At 36.8% G+C, this 24,476-nt stretch overlaps 1 protein-coding gene across 1 annotated transcript in view; it reads right to left on the bottom strand.

The window, feature by feature from the left end:
• Window positions 1-4,498: 4,498 nt before the first annotated feature.
• MARCHF11 (membrane associated ring-CH-type finger 11) overlaps window positions 4,499-24,476 on the bottom strand; it is a 31,825-nt gene continuing 11,847 nt past the window's right edge. The window contains exons 3-4 of the mRNA XM_059484222.1: window positions 12,054-12,246; window positions 4,499-5,005 (exon numbers count right to left, since the gene is read on the bottom strand). Coding sequence (XP_059340205.1) covers window positions 4,683-5,005; window positions 12,054-12,246 — 516 coding nt within the window. The 3' untranslated portion in view covers window positions 4,499-4,682. The remainder of the gene's footprint in view (window positions 5,006-12,053; window positions 12,247-24,476) is intronic.

Raw genomic sequence — 24,476 nt, 5'->3', positions numbered from 1 at the left:
GCATGTAGGTGATTACAGCAATGCAAGTACTGCACTAATCCAAATACAAGGTCAATGAAAAAATGTTCATATCCTGCACTAGGCACTCTTACTACTGAAAATATTTTGCAATACAACACAATTCCATTATTTTTTAACAACTGCATCCTGCCTATACTGATCCTGTTGCAGTTTATAATTTCCTGATCCTGTTTTCTACATATGGAAATACATAAATGCAGTCATATGCAAAATTATGGTGCCATATAAATTAATGCTAAGTTCTCCTACTATTAAAAAAGCTTTTGTGATATTTGCCATAAACATTTCTCTCACAAACAATTTTCATTTCTCTTAGTTGGGCCATTTTTTCACTCAGAGGTTAAGTGTTCTAGACCTAGGTGTCTCTCAAATATTTATGCACAGAAATCTTGTCTCTCTTAAATTTCATCTGTTGATTTTCTTTCTGGTGAGTTTTGTTTTCCCCCAGCACCCTACCCATTTGGATGGGAATAAAAAGATTTCTTTACAATAAAATGTTTTCATATAGTTCTTAATTTTGTTTTTAGGATCCTGTAAACAACCACTTAAATATTCTTTAAATCCCAGAGATCACAAGTACTTAAAAGGTGTGAAACATAAGTACATTGATCACAGCATACTTTATTATGCTGGTATTGCAAGTGTTTTTTGAGATACTAACTATGATCTCAATTTGGTCAAAAGAAGCTGTGGTCCTTCTGGGAAAGCAGCCTTTATTTAAGCAGTAATTAAGAGCAAGTATTTCCCAGTGATACAGCAGGTTTCCCAAGTCATAATTTCATCTTTTATTTCTCCCCAAATTTCTCCTTTGGGAAACTGTTTGCAGATAACCTAGAAGTGAATTCTCATAGTTTCTCAAGGAGAGTGCCTGTTGTATGCTGGTAATTTGCCAGGCAGGAGATAAGTTGGGTTTTTTGAGATAGCATTTTGTTGTTCATGGCTTATGTACTGCTTTTCACATGAATTGGTTAGAGAACAGTAAGACATCTGCAATTTACTAAATATAACTTTGAGCTTGTGAGACTGTAACACAGAATGCTGGGCCCTGTGTAGAGTTCATTAGATAAATGTTTATGAATATACAAGGAGCTTTTAAGCACCAGTGCTTAAATTATTTCTATTTCCCTTTCAAGTGTAGTCACAGAGACCTCCTGTGTCTGGTGGTGGCACGTAAATGTCTTATAAAAGGAAAGCATGCACTGATTTCAGCACCATCTTGTTGATTCATGAGAGGGAATTTTCCAGCCTCAGCACTCCATCTCCTGCACAAAATAAAAATTTCCAGCCTCTGGATAAACTTATTTTGAAACAGAAAATTGTTTATCTCTGTACTGGGTCCAGGTGCCCAGGGGGCAGGTGGGGATGGGAGCTGCATAGGTGACCTTTGTGAGGAGAGGCTAGGATTGCTCCATGCCAAACACAGTCTGTCCCAAGCAGAGTTAGCCCTGTGACCCTGGAGATGTCCTGGTGGAGAAGGTACTTCCCTGTAAGTTCTGGACACACCATGGTGCAGCTGACATCCTCACTGCAGCCCCTGGCAGACACGTCTCAAAGGAACTGTAGCCCATGGAGAGCCCACGCTGGGGCAGGTTTATACTGAAAGACTGAAATGCTTGGAGAAGCCCAAGGCTGGAGCAGAGAAGTGTGAGGAGGAGAGAGGAGCAGCAAACAGGAATGGTTATAGACTGACTGCAGACCCCCATTCCTCATCCCCTGTGCTGCCCAGTGGAGAGCAGGTAGAAGAGTTGGGAGTGAAAGGTTGAAGCTGAGCCTGGGAAGAGGAGGGGTAGCTGGTTAGTGATGCCCTTGTCTTTGTCTTGACCCACAAGATTTTTCATGCTATATTCCCTCTCTCTTCTGTTGAGAAGGGTGATAGAGAAGCTGGGTGGGGATCTGACAGCCACAAAAGGTCAACCCAACATTCCCTCCCTGACCCAGTTCTCTTCAACATCTTCATTCATGGCTTGGACACAGTACTCAAAGGAACACTAAATATGTTTGCTGATGGCACTAAATTGGGAGGAGATGTTGACCCCCTTGGGGGCAGGGAGACCCTGCAGAGCGACCTCGACAAATTAGAGAGATGGTCAATCACTAACATATGAAGTTCAACATGATCAAGTGCTGGATTCTGCACTTTAGATGGGGCAACCCTGGGTGTGGGTATAGGCCAAAGGAATGAGGTGCTGGAAAGCAGCGCTGCAGAAAGGGTCGTGGGTGTCCTGGTCAGTGGCAAGCTGAACATAAGCCATCAGTGCCCTGGCAGCCAGGAGGGCCAACCCGGTCCTGGGATGCATCAGGCACAGCATCACCAGCTGGGTAAAGGAGGGGATTGTCCCGCTCTGCTCTGCACTGGGGCGGCCTCACCTTGAGCACTGTGTGCAATTTTGGGTGCCACAATATAAGAAAGACGTTATGCTATTGAAGAGCATCCAAGGGAGGCCCAAAGGAGGGCTACAAGGATGGTTAAGGATCTGAAGGAAAAGCTGTATGAAGAGCAACTGAGCTCATTTGCTCTGCTCAGCCTGGAGAAGAGATTGAGGGCAGATCTCACTGGTGGCTTCAACATCCTCATGAGGGGAAGCAGATGGGCAGCGTGTTGGTTAAGGTGGTGGTTACTGCAATTGTATTGAATAGTGGGACACCTGGGATCATGTAAATGCTATGGAATAAGGGGTGGAATGTGTTGGGTTTAGCTGGAGTAGAATTAAATGTTTTCACAGTGACTGGTACAGACTGTTTTAGACTTATGCTGAGCAGAGAGTTGGTAGTAGATTTTGACAGAGATTTTGTTATGGCTGAGCAGGGCTCACACAGAGCCAAGGCTCCTTCTGATTTCTGTACTGCCCTTCTGGTGAGGAGGGTGAAGTTGTTGGGAGTCTGGGAGGAGACACAGCCAGGACAGGTGACCCAAACTGCCCAAAAGGATATTCCAGACCATGTGACATCATGTGCAGTATATAAAGTAGGGGGAAGATGGACAAAAGAGAGGGAAGTTTGGAGTGATGACTTTTGTCATTCCAGTTAACTGCTACGCATGATGAGGCCTAGCTTTCCTGGAGATGGCTGAACCTGCCTGCCCATGGGAAATGGTTACTGAATTCCCTGTTTAAATTTGTTTATGTGTGTGGCTTTTGCTTTCCCTTGTAAACTGTCTTTATCTCAACCCATGAGTTTTCTGGCTTTTACGCTTCTGATTCTCTCCCATGTCCCATCAGTGGGCAATTGAGTGAGTGGCTGCCTGGCTGGGGTGAAACCACAACAGACGGGTACCGCTTCACTCTCGTGACCAGTGACAGGATTCAAGGAATAGCCTGAAGCTGAGTCAGGAGAGGTTTAGACTGAGTGTCGGGAAAAGGTCTTTCACCAGAGGTGAACTGAGCAGTGGAACAGGCTCCCCAGGGAAGTGGTCACAGCACCAGCCTGACAGAGTTCGAGAAGTGTCTGGACAACACTCTCAGGCCCATGGTGTGACTCTTGGAGTGTCTTGTGCAGGGCCAGGAGTTGGACTTGATGCTCCTATGGGTCCCTTCCAATTCAGTATATTCTATGACTCTACAAAACTGCTTTGAGTAAGCTAGTGTTCTCAGAGTAATTTCAGTCTTACTTTTCTATCTCAATCTTCAACAGGCTTATTATTAGGTTGAAAATTATTTCCATTCCATTACTATTTGATTAAATTCTACTAGAATTTTTGCCATGAAACAGAAACAAGAGAAGCAAACTTCGCATCATTGATCTATCATAATATTGACTCATTTTTAATATGATGATTTGTTCTCTGGCAAAATTAAGGTTCTGTATTATTTATACTCCAGATTCTATCAGAAATTACAATGCACATTTCTTCTCTTTTTTTTTCTTTTTTTTTAAAGGGACGTCAATGACCTATCATTAGAATAGTACTAAAGATTCACACATTGCTAATTCCAGCAGTGCTGCTGAGAAGGCAATGCCACTTCTGTGCACAGGCACAGCACCAGCCCTCTGCAGATCTTAAGAGACTTGAGAGGCAGTACAAGACTCTACCCCTGTCTGTGTCATACTTGTGTCTGATAGCTTGCATGGACATCTGGGAGAGCTAAAAGAAAAGAATTCCCATCTTCTTTTAGGTTTTGTAGAACACTCCCTGGGCTTCCTGCTTAAATGCAAAGGACAATATATCCTTTACTTACTTTCACACATCTGAAATGAGCTACAAACAACAGCAAAATAAAGACAGAAAAGGAAAAATATTTTACTTGTGTCAACATTCTTTTTGGAAGAATGTTGTCCAGTTTAATCCTCATGAAAGTGGAAAAAAATAACAGTAGTGGATTAAAGCCAGAGTTTAAGAAAATACATTTAAATATATCTTTTTACTTAAAAATGAGTTTCCTCATCATTCAAAGACCTAAGAGTTAAGCTATGTTACATACACCTCAGGTACAAATTGAGAAAAGATTCAATAAATCAGACTATATAAAAAGCAAGAGACTTTTTCCCCCAGAAAAATGTATTTGTGTTTTATCTGATCATATAAAAAACATTAAATTTAAAAAAAAGAAGTGTATATATTTTTTCAAGTGTTAATGGTTTCACCATTCATCATAACTACATTCCACGGTCCTGTAACACCAGGGCACATTATCCTTATTTGTGTAGCACAGTGAGCACAATCTTTACACTGAGGTCACTCTCATCACTACTTCCCCAGAGCAGTTATCCTCTGCTGAATCCTCCTGAGGTCTCATGCGGTTGAACAGCTGTAACAACACATAGCCACACTGAAATCTCGGTGAGGTTAACTGTGTTGGATGAACTAAACTTCTGTTTCTAAATGCAGTCAATGGCAGCCACAATGTCCTCCCTGCCGAGGATTCTCCTCGATTGCTCTCTTCTATGTCTGTGGCTTTATCATAATTTAACACATCCCAGTGCAGATTCACAGCTCTCCAGCGCTTAAACACTCGGTAAACAGATGCACCTTCGTGGACTATCAGTCCTGAAAGTAAGAGGGAAAAAAGAGACTTTATACAAAATGTCAGTGGATACCATTTTGAGAGCAAATAGTGATTTAACACATTTTAATGACACTGGCAATTTCCAGATGCAATTAAACTATTCATAACATTAATAATTCAAACAAACTGTATATATGCAATTTAACTGGTTATTCATTTGTTTGGGAGGCAGGAACGTGCAAAGGAAATAAGTTGTTCTGAATGAAAGCTCAACACAACCAATACTGGAATAATCTGAGCATGCCTAACTAAATAAATTATTCAGATTTAAGTAAACCAATGCAAAACGGGCAGATTTGGATATTGACTGCTTATGCTAGTGCTGCCCCTGTTCATGGTAAGTACTATTTATTTACTGAGATTGGTACTCCTTTAAGTAGACCTTGAAGTAGGTTAGACCTTCTGCAATGAACAGCACAGTCCTAAATTTGTTTAAGAGTGTTTTGTAGAATTCAGTACAGATACTGAAAAATTTAACTGCTTTCAAATTCCCAGTTCAACTTAGGAGCACATAAGATTTATGAAACAGCTGTAAATATAATGACTTTACTGTCTTGTTCTTTAGAACAAGAAGAAATTAAATGTTATTATTAACTACAATGAGCATGGTAAGGATGATACACTTTCTTCTTTCTCTTCAGTATTCAGTAGGAAAAAGTTGTAAATTATCTTTTTCTTGAGACCCAAAAATCTTTTAAAAGGTCCTTCAAGGAAAATACAAAATTTCTGGAGTCCTCAGGAGACCAATCTGCCTATGAATTTCCATGTAGCTAATATTTATGCCTATTGTATGCACTCAAGCAACTTATTTAAATACATTAAGCTTCAAACTTTTTGTATGTATGTATATGTTTTTACTCACACTCTTTATATGTGAGTATTTCAAATATGGATCTACTGGGGAGACACATGGAGCTTCTGCCTTCCTACTAGTTTTTTCCTCAGCCAGCCTGCTTGAGGACACTTACACAGTTCTGAGCAACACCACCTGTTTTCTCTGGCTCCCTGCTTTGGGAAGAAAGCAATCTGCCTAGCCAAAAACATTTATAAGTCTTTTGTCCAGTGTACTCCTTGCCTAAAATGTTCCTATCCATGGCCACATCTGTAATATGGACCTGTGGTGTGCTTTATCCCAAGAGATTGTATATCACCTGTTTCTACACAAGAAAATTGTGATTTAAGTGTCTGAGGTCCTTTAGCACAATTAAGTGATACCAGAAAGGAGATGCTCACAGAAAGATGACACAAGCTGAAAGGGTGGTAAAAATATTTACATGAACAGCAAACCTCACATTAAAATGCAATGATTTGCAGTAAGCAACGCCTACTCTAACATATTTTTAAAGATCATTACACTGAAAGATGGAGAAACACAAAGATTTCTTTCAGAAGGACATGATAGTGAAAGCAGCATCTCTGTACGGCTTTCAAGTTGCCTAGAATTCATTGAAGCTTCCAATACAGCAAAAGTAGCACCAAAAACTTAATTAAATAGTAAATATTCTAAATGTATTTTGTAACAGCAAAGCATTTTAGTGGAATTTTTTCTTAATTGCAAGATTTCTATCTTTATCTTCTCAGACATAGATAAAGTAACCTGTCTTTAAAATTTATCATAATAATTTAGTTGATACATAAATGTACCTTCAAGACTGGCTTGATTGTACAAAAATAATAAATGTATTGGATCCTGTACAGAATCTACAAACCAAGTTAGTGATGGTTTTACTGCTGTGACAAAGATTAATCCTTTTGTGTTCTTTTGGATTTCCTATGAAGTTGATAAAGGAGATGAGAATAATCTTCCTCAACCTGTTCCTGGAACACAGCATTATTTGGTCCAACTTCTCTCCAGTCTGTGATGAAGCAAAGTTAAAAGAACCTATTTACTCCAAGATAAAAATACATGTCTGCACTTCACTAGAACCTGAACAACATATTTCAGAACAGAGAACAAAGTATTTGAGAAAGGATCATTGAGATACATGAAGTACATTTAAACAGTCAAAATATCTTTTCAAAATTACAACAGAAAAAGTTGTAGGATGACTTCTTTCAGGGAGCCCTTTTTTACTGTATTGGGGCTTTCAGGATTTAATGAAATTATGTTTTCAAAGTTTTTAAACATTGGCAAGGGTGCCTTTATAGTAGAAGCTGTCAGTCACATATACTTTAAAAGAGCTACAAAACAAAGGATCAAATATGGCAAAACCTCGACATAAAGTTGTCAGATTTGGCAGTGCTGAAGGAGAAAAGCAGCACTTTCATAATTCCTCTCATAAAAAGTTTTAGCTCCCTTCTTGATAGAGCTATAGATTGAAAAATACCTACCTAGATGAGGCAGAAGAACTGGGATGGTGGGGGGTGGGGGGGAGTGTGAAGTTCTTGGCACCAACAGTTCCAAGACCACAAACAAGAGGAACTCCAGGTAAGTTTTAAATGCTAGAAATTTTCCAGGTCCAGAGGAGTTCTGATGCTCAAAATGCAACTAGATAGTCACTGAAGTCGAGCTGTAAGGAAATGGCAAATAATTGCCTTTCCCTTAAGGATTTCACAGCAATGAAGGTAGCTATGAGAGAGAAATGAAGAACAAATCCCTGAAGAATACAGATTTGTTCCAAACACCATGATTTCAACTGCACAGAGGACGCAGCTGAACACTTGTAGGGGAAAAACATTGGTTTGACTCAGACGATCCCAAGAAGTATTACAATTCACTACTGTTAGCTGTTCAGATGTTCTGTCCAATTAAAATCTACAAGGAACAGGGTTTTTCGATGATGGACCCATCTAAATGTCCTATGGTCCTAAGAAGACTTTACCTTTAGGTTTTATCTCTAAGATGGAGGGATTGCAGTGGGATCCAGCTAATAGGATTATGAAGAATCTTAATTTTATTTTCTTTTTTTATGTTTTTGCCAAGTACTATTCTATTCTTTCACTGTCTTCAAAGGTTTTCTTATCCTGACTCACAAGATACTTGAAACTTTTTACTACTGAATGTCTTTACAAGCACTCAACTTGTCTTATTCATATTTGGTTATAACTTTATCTTATTTATCATACTAAGCTTTCATATAAACATTTAGGAATGGTCCTCCCAGTAATATCACAAGATTTTATCCAGGGATAAAAGATCATTTTCAGAAACAGACTTTACGTCTGGACAAAATGTCATGTCTTAAAACTATTCTAGGGCCCACAGATATTTAAAAAAACCACAACAAATTGCTCAGAGTATTAAAATGAAACATATCCATGCTAAAAATAGTAATAGTAAAAAATATAATTATTTATAAACTATTTAGAATTAGATCCAGTGTGGGAGAAAAAAAGACTTTCTGAGTAAAGACACATAAAGTGCAGCCAGATGTGTTCATTGTAAGTAATTTCAGCCTGTTCCTTTTTACAACTAAGGAGTTACAGGAATGTGCAAGGCATCAAATTCCTTAGCAGAGAAGAAAGAGGCTTTCAGAGGGCAATTCACACCTCGCACTGGCTCCCATCTTTTCCTCCCTTGCCACAGTACTACTGGCACCTGTCATGTGTCTAGTGCAATGTAACAACTACTTTTCACTGCTGGAAAAGGAGCAGCACTGTTGTTCTGGGATTGCAAGTCAGCTGTTATTATTTGTGAGAGGTTTTGTTCATGTTAGAACCATTTATGACCAGTAGTTATAAGTGCTTTCCAGTAAAAAAAAAAAAAAAATTCTACTACTTTTCTGTTATGCAAAATAATTGCTAGGTTTGGAAAGTAGAATGGCAAAGGCTTGATACACTGTCCTTCAGTGAGTAGATGAGGGATTTACATTATTCATTCCTTTCATTAACTCATTCCCTTTGGCAATTCCTACATGGATGGTCTGGTCCTAGCACTATCACTGGAATAGCTCTGGGTTTCACAGGCTGTAGTTCTGCTTGATCAGGGTGTTCAAGGTTTGCTTTAGGAAAACTTAACCACTAGCAAATTTCAAAGAGAAGAGCTTTATGCTCAGCTCTGATGCAGAAAGGTACAAGGTAATGGCTTGTAGGGTTAAAACCAACACTGATAAATAAAAACAATCCTATTTGTCAGGAATAATTCTGGGAAAATTCAGACTAGAAGAAAGAGAACTGTGGATACCAAAAAAGCATGAACACTAGAATGAACAGAATATATTATTCTCACGATCTATAATCTACAGGGTGTTTCTTTTGTTGAAATGTAAAAACAAAGAAGTAAAATACATGTTAGGTGTAATTTACTTAATAAGTAAGTGACTGGTGAGCTACATGTGATATAAAAGTCAATAACTGAGTAAATTAATTGTTATGTGCACATTTTCAAATATGTGATAAAAATATGTCAGTACCTTTTGGCAAACTGCTTTTAAAATTATAGCAAAAAATTTCAAAAAATGCTTCGCACTTTTTGTGTGAAGATATCTACATTACATTTCACAAACAACCAAAAAGTATTTGTATTGTTTCTGCAAAAGTGTAGAGGCATAACTGAAAGCAGGTGGAATAAATCTTGGTCATACCATCAGTACCTCAAGCGTTATCTTGAAATACATGGTGCACAGGAAAACCTGTAGGTCTGCATAAATTTTTCACTGAAATAAAGAGATTACAGTGGGAGGAGAGGTACTCGCTCACTGTAAATCCTGTTCAAAACTAAGACAATGCCATGGATGACTAAACACAAATGAAAGGAGAGGAGATCCTAAGTGAGACCTGTAGCTGGTTGGAAGCCTTACAAGTTTGATGATATAAGAGATGATTCATAATAATGGAAAAATAAGTTAATGCCTAGGGAAATCATCAGCATAATGGAAAGTATTTTGGGTTTTAAAAATAAGTTATAAGTAATGCTTACATATATCTATTAGAGAATTTTATTTGAAAATTGTAAATTAAAATTATCAATCTAAACCCCTCACTTCATCGTGAAAGAATAAGATGAAATTAATAAGGTTGACTTTATTAATGAATACTTTTAAGAGTTACAAGAAGTCCTGATCTTACAAGCTAACAGAATGCAAATTACTTGAAATTATATGCAGAATAAGTGGGTCTGAATGAATCTGGATTATCAAAATCCCTCAATTACAAAACCTCCTTTATACAGCTTTCTGAATTTCCAGATACAGTAAATTCCTAAGTCATATGTGCAGTGAATTTTGTATCTACAATATAGTCTCCAAACATATTTAATTGTAGTCACTTTTACATTTAAATTTTCATGTATTATTTGTGATAGTTCTATAAAATATGCATTTATTAAATGAAAGGCAAGTCAGTTTATCTGTGTGTTTGCTTTGCTCCTGCAGAAGCTCCATGTGAGGTACACGTTTGTTCAGCAGCTTCCACTTCAGCAGTGGCTTCAGCCTAGCTGGCTTGAAAGGCAGCTAAAGGATGCACCAATCTATGGAAAGTCACCTGCCAAATATTTACTTCTATGGATAAATACAGTCATATTTCTGATTACCCACAGCCATTCTTGGCTAATTTGGAGTTTAATCTGGTTTAGGTGTTTTAACAGTAAAACAAATGGGAAAAAAGAAAATAATTTGAAGTAACTGGTTATTTCAACTAGCTGATGCATTCCAAAGTTTGGTTTTTTTTTTTAATTGGGGAGAAAAAAGCCAAACAAATCAGAACTCCATATAAATGAAATGCTTGGAATGCCTGAAGCACATTTTATCTTCCTTTGGGGTATTTTTAAACAAAAGCAAAGCCCTCAGTATTGAGTATTAAGCTGGAAGAAGTGATGTTCAGAAATCAGCATCTAAGAGGACAAGTAGCTGAGTTCTTTTATTAATTTAAAAGATGAGCACTTGTCCAAATTATGAGATTCTGCTCACTTTTCTGTCTGAGATTTGGGTTCACAGACGAAAGCCTATGTTACAAAATATTCCAGAGCAGGCTTCTTTAACAAAAATTACAAAATGAATGGAACTACTGATGTAGCTGAAATATAAATACTTTTACAGTAATGGGATGGTTTAAATAAAAGATGATGTGGCTTTACAGTTGAAGCAAAACCCTTGATATTAGGAATCACTCTGCTTCTTTGTCCCTTACAAAGCAGAATTCAGCACTGTTCTAATTCCCATATATAAGATTCAGATAACATTTATCTCTCAGAAATGTCAATGCAAACATCAGATGGCATTTGACTTCTGGATTTTCTTGCAATTAAAATTCTGTGAATGTGGTTTGATGTAAATAATTATTACTAATTATGTAAATTTATTTCTCTAAATTATATAATTATGTAATATTTAATGTAAATTTTCTCTCCAAATAATAATAAATATTCTAACAATCAAATCAGGTTGTTTTACCAAATACTAAAAGGGATTTCTATTTAAATATTCCTGGTTCCAGTGTATTTTCAGAAATTTCAAAAGTGGTTAATACAGTGTTGCAGTAAAATGGATTTTCTTTTACAAGATTTCAGCTAAATTACTTGGGGCTTTTTAATAGTAAAGCAAGTTACTATAGTTAGCACTGAGTGTTTCATTATTGTTTATGATGTGCAAAGAACTCATGCCTGCCTTCTTTGTTCTCCTCCATTTCTAGCACAGTGACCTATATAAATCTGTGCAACCTAATTTTGGGTGTGCAGTTTGATGACATCTTCAAGGGCTTCTTCTGTGCTTCATGATGGTACAATCTAATTCAAACTGGCATCAGAAGATGACAGTGTGTAACTTTATTATTAATAAAGTATAATTATTTTAATAATGTCTTTCATATTTTCATCTAACTCCCTGAACTTTGCTAGTCATTTTATCAAGAAATTTAAACTGATCCTGTTCTCACCACTAAGATTTTGTGAATCCACTGATGAATCTGAGAGTAAAGCTTCTTTGATTCTTTTCTCTCTGCAATATTTGCAACACTGTAAAAAGCAGCATTTGCCAAAGGTATCAGCTGAGAATAAATCTGCAAAGAACTGATCAATTAGAGTGACCAATTAGAAAAATAGAAATAGTCACAGTCTTAAACCACAGTCTGTGCTGTTTAAAGATTTGAGCTTACCTATGCATACTAGATCCATAAAACCATACATTCCATAGCAGATTTGAAAAAGGATGTCCTTTCTTTGCCATACTGCATAAGGGCTGAAGGCTGACCATAGAAGCCAAGTCACACTTGCTACTAAGAACAGAGATCCTAGGATTACAGCAACCATCTGCACTTTCTCAACCAGTGTTATAGTAATGCTTTGCCACTAAAAGAGAAACAAAGTTGTATAAGATAAAAATGTTATTGTCCATGGTTGCACATTCAACTCCATCATTTTCCTGAAATCAGAAAGTATTTTAATATTTACACATATCTTCATAGATATTCACTAATATCCTTGATACTGACATCTTATATATCTTTTTTCCTATTTCAAAGTGAAGCTAATAGTTGCTTCTCCATTTCCTCCAGTGTCCCTATCAATATGATCTAGCTGTGAACTTCTGAAGAGTTAGTAGTTTTGCTTCTCTTTTGAATATGAAGGTAAAAAATATATTAAGTCTTAGGAATGAAATTCTGTCTTTAATCTTTGGAGGGTAATGAACAGAATAAAAAATAAAGAAGACTTTTTCAAATATATGTTATGTTAGTGTGACAGGTTTCCTTTCCATCCCTCCCTCCTGAAGTGTGAAGCCATTTTCCACTTTCAGGCTTCTCATCAAACCAGACATACCAAGGGAGTTGTCTTCCTCTGCATAAACCAGTGTAAACAGCACAAAAAATCTCCTGCAACCTAGTGTGGAAGCAAAATGAAAACTCAGGAGAAGCCCTGAATATAGATAGCAAAAACATGTCTTTTCAGTACACCCCAATTATGTCCATCTTTCCAGGGCAGGATGTATCTTCCACATGTGACATGACTCTGGTTTATGGTTGTACAAGATTTAAATATAAAAGACTGTGTGTACTTACTTCTGTCAAGAGAAATACAATTCCATTATAAGAGTCACAAAAACAAAACACAGCATAAGGAACTAATTGTTCTAGATTACCCTTAACATATATGGCTTTCCTTGGACATAATTATATAAATTACTAATTTGGTAGACTCCCCACTCCAGTCCCATCACTTCTTCCAGGGCTGATGTGAAGATTTTGTAGACATCTTTCCTGTTCCTAATTTTGGATGTACCAGCCCTCTTCTATAGCTACAGTAGGGAACAAGTGGAGAAAGCTATTGCAACAAGGGTTTTCTTGCCTCTTTTCCCATCTAGCAATAATTTTTCCTTTTTCCTACTACTTTACCAAATCCTTCTCTTTTTTACAGCTGTTGGGTACCCAGTACCAAAAAATCATAGGATAATGAAGGAGCTGTGGGAGCCCTCTAGTTCAACTTCCTGCTCAAAACATGGTAAGGGGATGATATTAGACTGGGTGGCTCAGGGGTTTATTCTGTAATACCTTGAAAACTTCCAAGTATGGTGGCTGTTCAGCCTCTCTGTGCAACCTGCTCCATTTCTTGACTGTACTCAGGTTGAAAAAAGTTTTTCTTATATTCATTCTGATGCTCTTTTGTCCCACTTACACTCTTCCTCCCATCAAGTACCACCATGAAGAGCCTGGGTGAGCAATGGGTCCCCTGTCCCTTTCTTTCAGCTTTTCCCATTAACTTTTCTGCTGTAGCCTAATATGAACAATTGGTGCTACATTCCTTCTCTTCTTGCAACCTCCTGAATATAACAGTACAAAGAGATAGACATATAACAATTTGTAAATCATCTATCTTGAAATAATATCCTTTTATAATGAACTCATGAAATGCATACTAGCTTTTTCATGGAACATGAAGGTTTGGAATGGGGCTATTCATGCTAAATACTACCTTTTTGTGTCAAACAACAATGGATACTCATTTCCTTTGTTCAGTCTCTTTATGAAGGTCAAAGAAGGTCATTAAAAAGTGATGCATGACAAAATGATGTGAGCTTTCCATGACTCAATATACAATATACAGGATTGGAAGTTCAGGACTGAAATTCAATGAACATTCATTAGACCCCATAGGATAATGTTAAACAAAATTATTTTTCATTTCTCAGCTGAAGCTACATAGCGTGACTTGGCAGAAAGCTGTCAAAAATGCTGCTGGTTATGTATGTCTATCGTCTTTCTTTATCAGTGTGAGACAGAACTGTATTAAATTTCTTTGGAATGCCTGGAATCAAAGTCCATTTACATGAAGTAAAGCTTTAACTGTCACAAAATATTGCACTGTCAAATTCACAGAAGAAGCTGGCAATAAACTGAAAAGACATAAAAAATGAAATAAACAGCAGATCTGTCACAGTGCAATTTCAGAAGTTTGTAAACTCACTTCAGTTTATTTTTATTTTCTTTTTCTTTTTTTTTTTTTAACTTAGATTGCTCATAGTTAGTCTGCAAAGAGACTAATGAACAAAAGAAAAAGCAATCCAAACATTTGGGATAAATAATATAGCATGCAGTCTAGATAGCTTATCCCCTATTCTGGTGTTGCCTGAAAACCAGTGTCTCTTCCTCAGTGCCAACCACTCTTACTACTCATTTCATGAGGGCTTTTTGTTGGCCTGTTGTTGGATTTTCCCAATTCTTTATTTCTAGAAAAGCTTGACCTTGAAAAGTTCTAAGAAACATAGATATGATCCTCACCTCTTCCTAGCCTCCTCTAAAGAATGTATTCTCATTATTTTACTCTTCTCTTGATCTGTCAAGAATGCAAGCAATTGAATCTCTCAACCTCAATAAAGTCAATAATTCCAAAGATTCAGCATATTAGCACACTATCAAATTACTACAATTACTGAGAAAAACACATAAGCATTCCAGAGGTTGTTGTTCCTAACTCTTCAGCCTTTAACAACAAAAGAACAGTTCCAAGAAAACCCCCCAAACCAACAAACCAAAACCTCCACCAAAATAATAAAAAAAAATAACCCCAAAAATAAGATTAGATATTTTCTTCTATTACCCAACTACTTTAACCTTTATGGTATTGACTGTCTTTGTCCTATGGAAAAAAATTTTAATCCTCCACCTTTTTCAGTATGAAGGTCAGCAAAAATCAAGAAATTAAAAAAATTTACAAAATTTTCCTCCCTATTACTGTAGTCTGTAATTTAAGCTAATTGATGATATTCCATAGTAGATGGGTGAGGAAGGACTGTGTGTGTAAAACAGAAGACATTGCAGTGGCCTAGAAAATTTACATGAAACCGCTAACTTGCCTCCTTGTGTTCGGCAGCCTGCCATAGGAATCCAGCACCCCAGGAGTGATGAGGTGGGATGGATTGCTGTTCAGCTCTAACATGAGGTGAGCTTGGGGATCTCATCTTCTGTCTGTGTTGGTCCTTAGTGCTAATGGCAAAAACACTGTGGATGTTCCTGATGGTTAACTTACCCCAACAGAAATTTCCTCCTCCTTGCCCCTCTCCAATATGTTTGGATTTGTACCAGTCTGAGATTGTCTCTTGGGAAATGAGTGTCTTGATATTTTTCCCCATAAATTTGACTGAGTTTGGGTAGAAATTATAAAAAGGCAAGCAGATGTTACTGGGACAGGTGCATTTGTTGCATAATGAAGGTGATATTCTGTAGTTATGACGTTATTCACATATTGATAGGCTTGGAATGTTCAGGCCTTTCTTAAACGTGGCCAGCATTAGCCATTAGACAATGAGATGAACTGCACAGGACTGCATTGTTTGGTTGCTTTGCATTTCATTACAAGGCTTGTGAAGAGGAACTGGAGTTGTGGTCACACCATTTGCTTGTGCCTCTCACTCACAACATGGCTAACATGTGTGAGAATACAACTGAAAGAAACCCAGGAAAAGAAAGCTCCTTCTAAGAATGACATTCTTATTATAGCATCAGAGTCAGGTAAACATTCTTTGATTTCTCACAGTTATTTTCCTTATTGTACTAACTGTTCTGTTATAATCACTTCATCTTTTAATGTCAAATTAATGGCTTATGAAGTCACAAAATAAGAAAAATTACTCAGTGATAGTATGTTGAGAAATTGCATTCAGAACAAAGCAGACTGAATTCATGTGTCATGACTTAAATCCATTATTTCCACTAGTGTTTTTCTCATTTTCTTCATATAACTTGGTTCTAAAATTTTAATCATTCATGACTACAAATAATATTATGACTTTCTAATTTGTTTTTGCTATTTGCTGACTATACATTCCACAATCTGTAACAGTTATTTTAGCTAAACATTTTGCTACATTAGGAAAAATCTAGACAGGATTTTATTGTCAGCTTCTGTAAAGTAGATGACCCTAAAAAAATATTATGAGAAAGATTGTCATTTTTTGTTCAACAGCTAGAAAGAAATGTGAAATATTTTGCATCTTGATAACTATAATAATATTGTAGGTTTCAGATATAATAATTTTTAAAACCTCATTTATGAGATTTTACAAATGCTTATAAATTTAACATAATAATTATAATTATAATATATATGTAATATAATATCTATAATGTAATGATATAAAGATATTAAAATTATTATAAACTATTATAGAATTATTATAAACTATTAAGAATATAATTTAAAATTATTTCAAATTTCTATGAAAATCCCATTTCATATTCCTTCTCATAATATATGTAGTGTTATGATGTACCATGCCATCTCAGTTGCCCATGAAAAAAGCATTTTATTTTAATTTACAATGATGGCAAAAACTTCCTTTGAAAATGGTGTTTTAAACAAAATAAAATTAATGCTTCTGATTTTAATGTAATACTTTCTGCCCTTGAAAACTTCCTAGACTTTTACTTCTACTGACACTTCATTGTATTTGGTTCTTTTAAACTTTTATTTACCACTGGTCCTTCCCTGATAAATCATTTGGAAGTATAATACAGTAATGATACTCTAGAGTTCGAATTCTGACCCCAGAAATATTGCTCTTCTTTTCTTCTAAAGTTTCTGTCAAAGAAAAATACAAATATAAGGAAATAATTCCTTATTTTTGAGGTTGAGACTTTCAGAAGTTGAAGGAAATTTATTGCTTTGATGGAATAATTGTTAAAGAATAAAGTCAATGCAGTTATATGCATGTCCTTACTAACATAAAGGTGGATAAAATATTCAAAGGTCTGTCATTTTTGAGATAAATCAATATTAACTTGGCTTTGTTTTAATAATGCCTTGTAGAAACCAATTGATTATGGTATAATATATGGCAGAAAAATTATCTCAAAAGAACTGATACTATGCTTGTACTTAGAATACTTTGCATTAAAAATGTCTGCAAAGAAACAACAGGTTTTCCGACAGGTTTTGCAGACACTCTATGGATCCAAAAGCATGCAATCATATGAAGAACACATGAAATTTCCTTATGGTTACCCAAATGCGTATCAGCTGTACCAATTTATAACCCACCAAAATTCCTTAAGACAAAGAGCTGTTATGGGGTTATCCCACTCTGTTCTCTCAGAAAGGCAGTTTATTATAGGCACTGCTGACAGAAACCTCTCAATCCGTTCACTCATTCTGGAATGAATATTTTACATACTGGTAACAATAATGCCTGGCTGTGACCTACTGTAATATAACAAGATTAACCCAAAAACATACGAAATATACAACTTCAAAAACCTTTTGTTAGATTGCTCTAATTGCTAGAACTAATTTTTACAAGAAAAAGTTCTTTCCTAGTGTCATCCATTATCCATTACCGGGTTTTTAATCTGCATACATATGAATAAAACTTATAGAGAAGCAAAAGAACACACTGATTTAAGTCCAACATATCATTTTTTAAATGGCTGTTCCTTACTTTATCTTGTTGGTAGTCTATGCGATTAGATAATTAGGATTTCTAAAATGTTTTGCAGTAAGCACACACTGCCTACATGATTCAGTATACAATGATAGTTAATTTACTGACCAGTCTGGACAGAAAATGCGTAGTTTTGAGTACACACACACAAAAACATAAGAAATGTCATTTTTAGCTATAGGCTTCTGTTTTTATGACTTTTTCTTAAAAGAATCAATGTCACAAAAATTGCAGCACACCATTAATGGCTGCCTATTTTGATACATTATTAACACATAGAGTGCCTGGAGTCATGATGCCCATTATCTTTTCATCTGCTAGAGAGTTCATCAATACAGATAGTTTGGGCTGTATGTAATTTCTCCATCAGCTTGGAAGGCTGCACCACTATGTTACTTGGGACATTGTGAAAACATAATATTTACTGTACAGATCCCATCCATCTGTGCACCACTCAAGCAATTTAGTTGACAGCTCCTGTAAGTGTTGACTTACTGCATGTACACAACTGATTGAACATCTACACCTACCCTGGGTGCACCTTGGATTTCTGGCTGTCCAGAAGCTTGGACATCCTGGTCAATCTACAAAATCTTCACATTCTATTACATTAATCTCTCAAAATCTTACTACTTACTAATTAGAACAGTTCAACCTTTTATCTTACAATTTTTAAAATTATGTTAGAATTGGGATCTGAGACCACAAGCAGAGCTGTGCTGTCAACTACATTAGTCTTATATTATTCTTTCTCTGAGAAATTTTCACTATCTATTTTTTGCTGACAGTTAAAACAATGAAAGGAATTAGGCAAGACTGTGTGACCAGCCGAGGCAGCTACCCAGGCAGAGCTCCAGTGGAATATGCTGACACCCTGGTGCCAGGCTGCAGAGTGTGTCCTGCTCTTGCGGCAGTAGGGGCCAGCAGCAGTGAGCATGCCTGTGGGAGGCATGCCCAGGAAGAGGAACTTCTCTTCATACTGACAGAAAAGAGGCAGGCAAGCAGGGTGAGGAATATCGGAGTAAGAAAGAAAAAGTAAAGAAACAGTTCAACTACCTTCCCTGGGACAGGCACAAAAGGGCAGACAAGAATGCATGATATGGAGGATTCCCTATCCTCTGTCCAATGCAGTGACCTAAATGACAGGGGACAATGGTGACAAGCTCCTGCTGAGCTCAGCAGGCAAATCTCTGCAACTCCCTCCCTGCAGAATTTTGGGTTTTTTAATCACGGGTCAATTTACATGGCGTTGAGCCTGTGATGACAGACAGGGCGTACCTGTCACAAAGCAGGAAAAGGATCTTTGCTCAGGAGTTTTCAGGGCTCACTGAAAGAGCTTTAGAATAAACTTGAAGGGAAAAGGGATAAAGCCATGTTCGCTAGAGATCAGCCTGGGGATAGCACACTAGTGTTGGAGAGGCAGAGTGCTATGAAGGTCCTTTCGTCTGCCATCTCAGTAATGCAGGAATGAAGATCTGGGTATGTGTCAGCAACAGCATAGGTTATTAATACATTAGAAAGCACAGAAACACCTGAGAATGGTCATGTAGGAATTAGGGCTTCTCTCCCCCAAAAGGCGGTGGGATCAATAGCCCAGCTGAAGTGCATCCACACCAATGCATGTGACATGGGCAACAAACAGGAGGAGCTGGAATCCATTGGGCAGCAGGAAAACTGTGACATCATGGAAACATGGTGGGAGGACTTGCACAACTGGGGTGCTGCAATGGATGGCTGTAAACCCTTCAGAAGAGATAGGCAAGGAAGGAGAGTTGGCAAGGTAGCCCTGAACATTAGGGGTGTTATGATTGTCTAGAGCTTAATGATGATGCCGATAGACTTGAGCATTCATGGATGAAGATTCAGGGGAAGGTGACAAGGCAGACGTCCTGGTGGGAGTTTGTTACAGGCCACCCAAGGAGGATGAAGACACAGATGAAGTATTCTGTAGGAAGCTGGGAGAAGTTTCATGCTTGCTAGCTCTTGTTCTCATGGGGAACTACAACAAAAAATAACAGCTGTCTGCTGATATACAGCACAGCAAAGAGGACACAGTCTAGGGTTTCTTATTTTCTGAAGGAAATAAGAAACATGTACGGTTAGGTAAATTATTCTCAAGTTAACTTTTAACTCCTAGGAGACTCAAACTAACTACGTTTAGCTTACTGGCATTTAGCTCATTGGCATTTTGCACATTCCACGGATGAGTATATTTGGTGAAAATGAAATTACCATTCTATGTGAATAAATAGTATTCCTACTGTAAAGTAGGAACTGTTCAATTTCTGTTGCCGCCGTATTGGAAATATTGAATTTCATTACAACCTACTGTATTTTTGATAGCATTATCTGAAAATTAAATATTAATGACTGGAGGAAATTAAAGCCTGCCATGGTTGTTGCAGTCTCTGCAACCCAAAGATGATCTGCAAAGTGATGCTGACAACTTAGCTCAAACATAGGCTGTCCTGTTACCGTCAGGTCCACATTCCTGGAAGAACACTGAGAGAAAAAACATTCAGTATAATTGCACTCAGGAAGTAAACCTCAGCAAGATCATAAATAAGTGATACGAAGGAGGTATTAACAATTTTCATGCTATGTAGTCACTATGGAGTGTTAACACATTTTGCCTATACAGTTCTGCATTTTACTTTTTCAACACAAATAAACAGTATCAGAAAGGGCTCTGGATTTGCTTTTTCCTTCTCTTGTGGGAAAAAACCTATCTGTAAATTCTAGCTAAAACTGTTGACAACTTTTAAATTTAGAAAAAAATGCTGAACATGAGGCTAATATTGTGCAGTTCATGACGATATTGATGCAGTCACCAAATGTATGTAAAAAATTTCTCAGCATGGAGGGCCAGATCAAGACTCTTCCACAAGAATACCTTGGACACTAGTCACTATGCACTCACTAGACAGTCACTATACATTTCTGTTGATGCCTTCTTGTCTTCCATGTTGAATGTATTTAAGTATTAATTCTGGCTCCTTTACTAAAACTCACATTTAATTTGCTAGCTCGACTTTCCGAAAGTGCTGGCTACTCTTTCTCTGTCTTTTTGATCCTATGAATAATTAAATAATTTTTACAACCAATGCAAAAGGAATCATGGAGAGTTTATTTGAGAATATTCTATACCTTAATGTTTGGTCCATTCCAAAATTATTACATTATGAGGACCTTGCCTTAAACCTATTGTTCACGTGAGTGAAAGCAAGGTTTTAAACTTTCACCTCTAAGGATACTATTTTAATAACAGATTTTTGTGTTATTCAGGATATTCAATAGTAGAACTTCTTCCAAGTAATTTATTGGAACACTTCCAGTTCCTGTACAATACATAGATGTTCACTGAACTAAAGGAAAAGTAAATGAAATTGATTACTCTATTCACATCATCTCCATAGGGATAAGTAGGGAAATGATTTTAGTACCGTACAAAGAAAGTTAATAACTATTTCTGACACTGGCCTATTTCAGTGAGTTATGGATGCAGAAAAAGAAGCCATGGAAAGGCTATAATGGAAAAGAACCATAGAAATTATATGAAAGTGAAAGAAATTCCATGCAATTGGAAATTCAGAGTTCAAAGTTTCAAGTTCACTGAAAGAAGACTGGAAGAGGACCCTCAGAATGTAGATGCACAAACGCATTTGATTGGATAAGTACAGTCTAGTTGTAAAGCATAATTTTGTTTAAAGTACATCATAATTACTGCTTCCCACTATCTGCTTGCAGACACTCTGTGAATCCAAAGACATGCAATCAAATAACATCATCATGTATTGTCGCTGGACTTCCCTGCATCCTGCAGCAGCATTAGTCACAATAGTTCAACAACAGTTCGGGAACAAAGCAACTCCCCACCTTTAGTTAGGAAGATGCACCTTCCCTATTCAGACTTCTTCCAGTTGCTATATGGCAATGATGTCTCTCAGCACTGCAAGATACAACCTCATCAGAAATCCACAGAGTACAAATACTGGCCTCTGCTCCTTTTGGGCCTCAGCAAAACTAACTCACAGACTGCAATCAGAATTTTCATATGGAAATCTGGAAGATGCTCATGGGAGAAGAAGCAATCCTGATTTCATGTGTTTCTTTGTAAGATGTGAAACAAAGAGAAGTTCAGATTTCAAGGGCAACGAAATGACTCAAGAAACATATCCTGAGCTTGAGTTGTTGCCTTGTCTAATCCCCAAGTAAGATAATGAGTATCTTGGATGAAGGTTAGAAGGCAGAATGGCAAGAGTACCAAGCTATTATATAGCATATAATCATGAAGAAGACAATCTTGGGTTCTGGGTTGTATGAAATCTGGCAGAGTCTGCTTTGTAAGTCAATTTGAATGTAATTGCTTAAATTAATAAATCAATTAGATTGATTTTGTAGTGAATTAAATTAGCAATAAGTCTTCACTTAAAGAGAAATTTGTCATAATTATAGAATTTTAGAGTGTACCAATTAATATGGTAAATAATATACTGCTTGAAAATTTGGCCTAGTGGAAGAATTAAGTAATTTATTAATTAACATATCACACATTATGTATAATAATTAAAAGGCTTTAAAATATGCATAATACATTTTTAAGAATTAGTATAATGAATTAATGTTAATATTGGTATTAATAAGGGCGTTTTATTAGGTTGTTATTTAAATATTTATTACACAGCAAAATTTTAGCAGTCAATTGCATTAGTTTTTTCAGGTACTGCTAAATAATCACAATTACACACTAATAGGTGCTGTTTGAATCAATACTAATTTTTTTCTAATAGTTTGAGTAACCATGGTTTTGATCACTCACTTACTTACAAAATTCCATTTTTATAAAAACATATAAGCTGTAGTGCTTAATTAAAGAGAGGGGCAATTTAAATACTACATATCATATAATACTAGAGCTCTATCTGTGAAAAAACAGAATAGCTACCTTTGTAGCATACACTATACCAGATACTCTCTATTTCTCTCTAACCATATGATGAATATGTCTGAAATCCCTTGGAGTAATTAAATTAAATTGCACAATATGCTTTTGAAAATTTCCAGCTAACTTGTTGCACTCTGTGTCAACAATCATATTGCTTCTAGAAGCAACGGTTGCAATACCAAAAACTGTAATATCCATTCATATCACTGTGTTTGAAAATTCCCAAGCTATAAATTGTTCTTGGCTTGATGGTGCTTATATGGCTTACATATAACCTATGTACCATCTCCTGCAGTAAAAACACAGACATAAAATAAAAATGCCATCAATTTCTCTCAAATACCAAAAACACCAAAAAGAATGAAAGATAAGTACATGCTGTTAATATGAAAAATAGATTTATGGAAAAACCACTTACTGTTCTGCAATTGTCATTTTTTAAGTTTATTACTATAAACACAGTCACATTTTGTTGTTTCTAGACAGTAGTCCCCTCTTTACGTTCATTAATTATATATGATGGAGCTACTGGTCTTCTTTTCAGAACAGGAGCTCATAAGATTGTTCTGCCTTACAGTCAGCACAGTTTCTGCATTCCTTACCAATATTAACAGTAACAGTTGAGCTCTGATTAAACTAATTTAGGACACTCTTAGAAGAACACCTGAGGGGTCCCCTAGCATATAAGCCCTGAAACAACTTGCTAGCCACTTGAAAAAAATTAAAGCAATTAGGAAGAAATTCTTTATTCAGAGGGTGGTGAAGCACTGGTTAAAGGCCAGATTAGATGGGATCCTAAGCAACCTCATCTACTGAGCGGCATTCCTGCCCATGGCTTTCCTGCCTGTGGCATGGGGGATTGGAACTACAGGGTCCTTAAGGTCCCTTCCAACCCAAACCATTCTATGATCCTATGATTCTTTTTCACCTCTCTGAATGGATAGAAACAGGGAAGTAGATCTTCAATGGGCCCTGGTTCTGCCACTGTAGTCAGACAAAAATTTCTTGATTTCCAGAGTTTGCGGGCAACTCATCCTTGCATGGATGATGTCTAATGAAAAATCAGGGAAGCATCTCCATCTCAGATGGAATTTTCACCTACTCCTTAGACTCTGGTAAATATCAAGCCTGTGAGCTGAGAAAGTGCAGGATATTTAAGACTGGTGACTGCAGACAGAGGTAATGGAACATGTCTCAGGGCTGTGAAACAGGTAGTGTAAGATCTCATGGCTCAAAGCACTCAAAGAGGTAAATGGCTTAGACATCTAGTAAAGAGAGGACCTAATACTCTTCTTCAGGTATGTTTGTCTAGTCAGGCCTGACTGACTTAGTAACTTATGCAGATCCAACTCTGAATTACAGAAAACTGACTGTGAATCACTACCATAAACTATACCAAAAAAATCATTTAAGTGGCCAGTATACTGACATCAGACTGTTTTTTGCTAGGCTGTACTGAAGAGAACTGTTTCTCTTGTATTAGCCTTAACTCATAGAGGATTTTAAGGGACAAGCAAGATTGAAGGAATGCATCATTTCTCCAGTCAGGGAACTTGGAATGAGGTGTTGAACAGGAAAACTTGGTATTTTAGTGATTGTGAAAACAAGCCTAAGCAACTTTCCAACAGAAAAGCCTAAGCAACTAAGATGCCACTTTGTGAATGCCTGATCATGGTCCACCAAAATGAAGCAGCCCAGACTCTC

This window comes from Ammospiza nelsoni, chromosome 1 (genome assembly GCF_027579445.1).
Source record: "Ammospiza nelsoni isolate bAmmNel1 chromosome 1, bAmmNel1.pri, whole genome shotgun sequence".
NCBI lineage: Eukaryota > Metazoa > Chordata > Aves > Passeriformes > Passerellidae > Ammospiza > Ammospiza nelsoni.
Note: the sequence above shows the minus strand (reverse complement) of the source record. Positions and strands in the feature narration are given on the sequence as shown.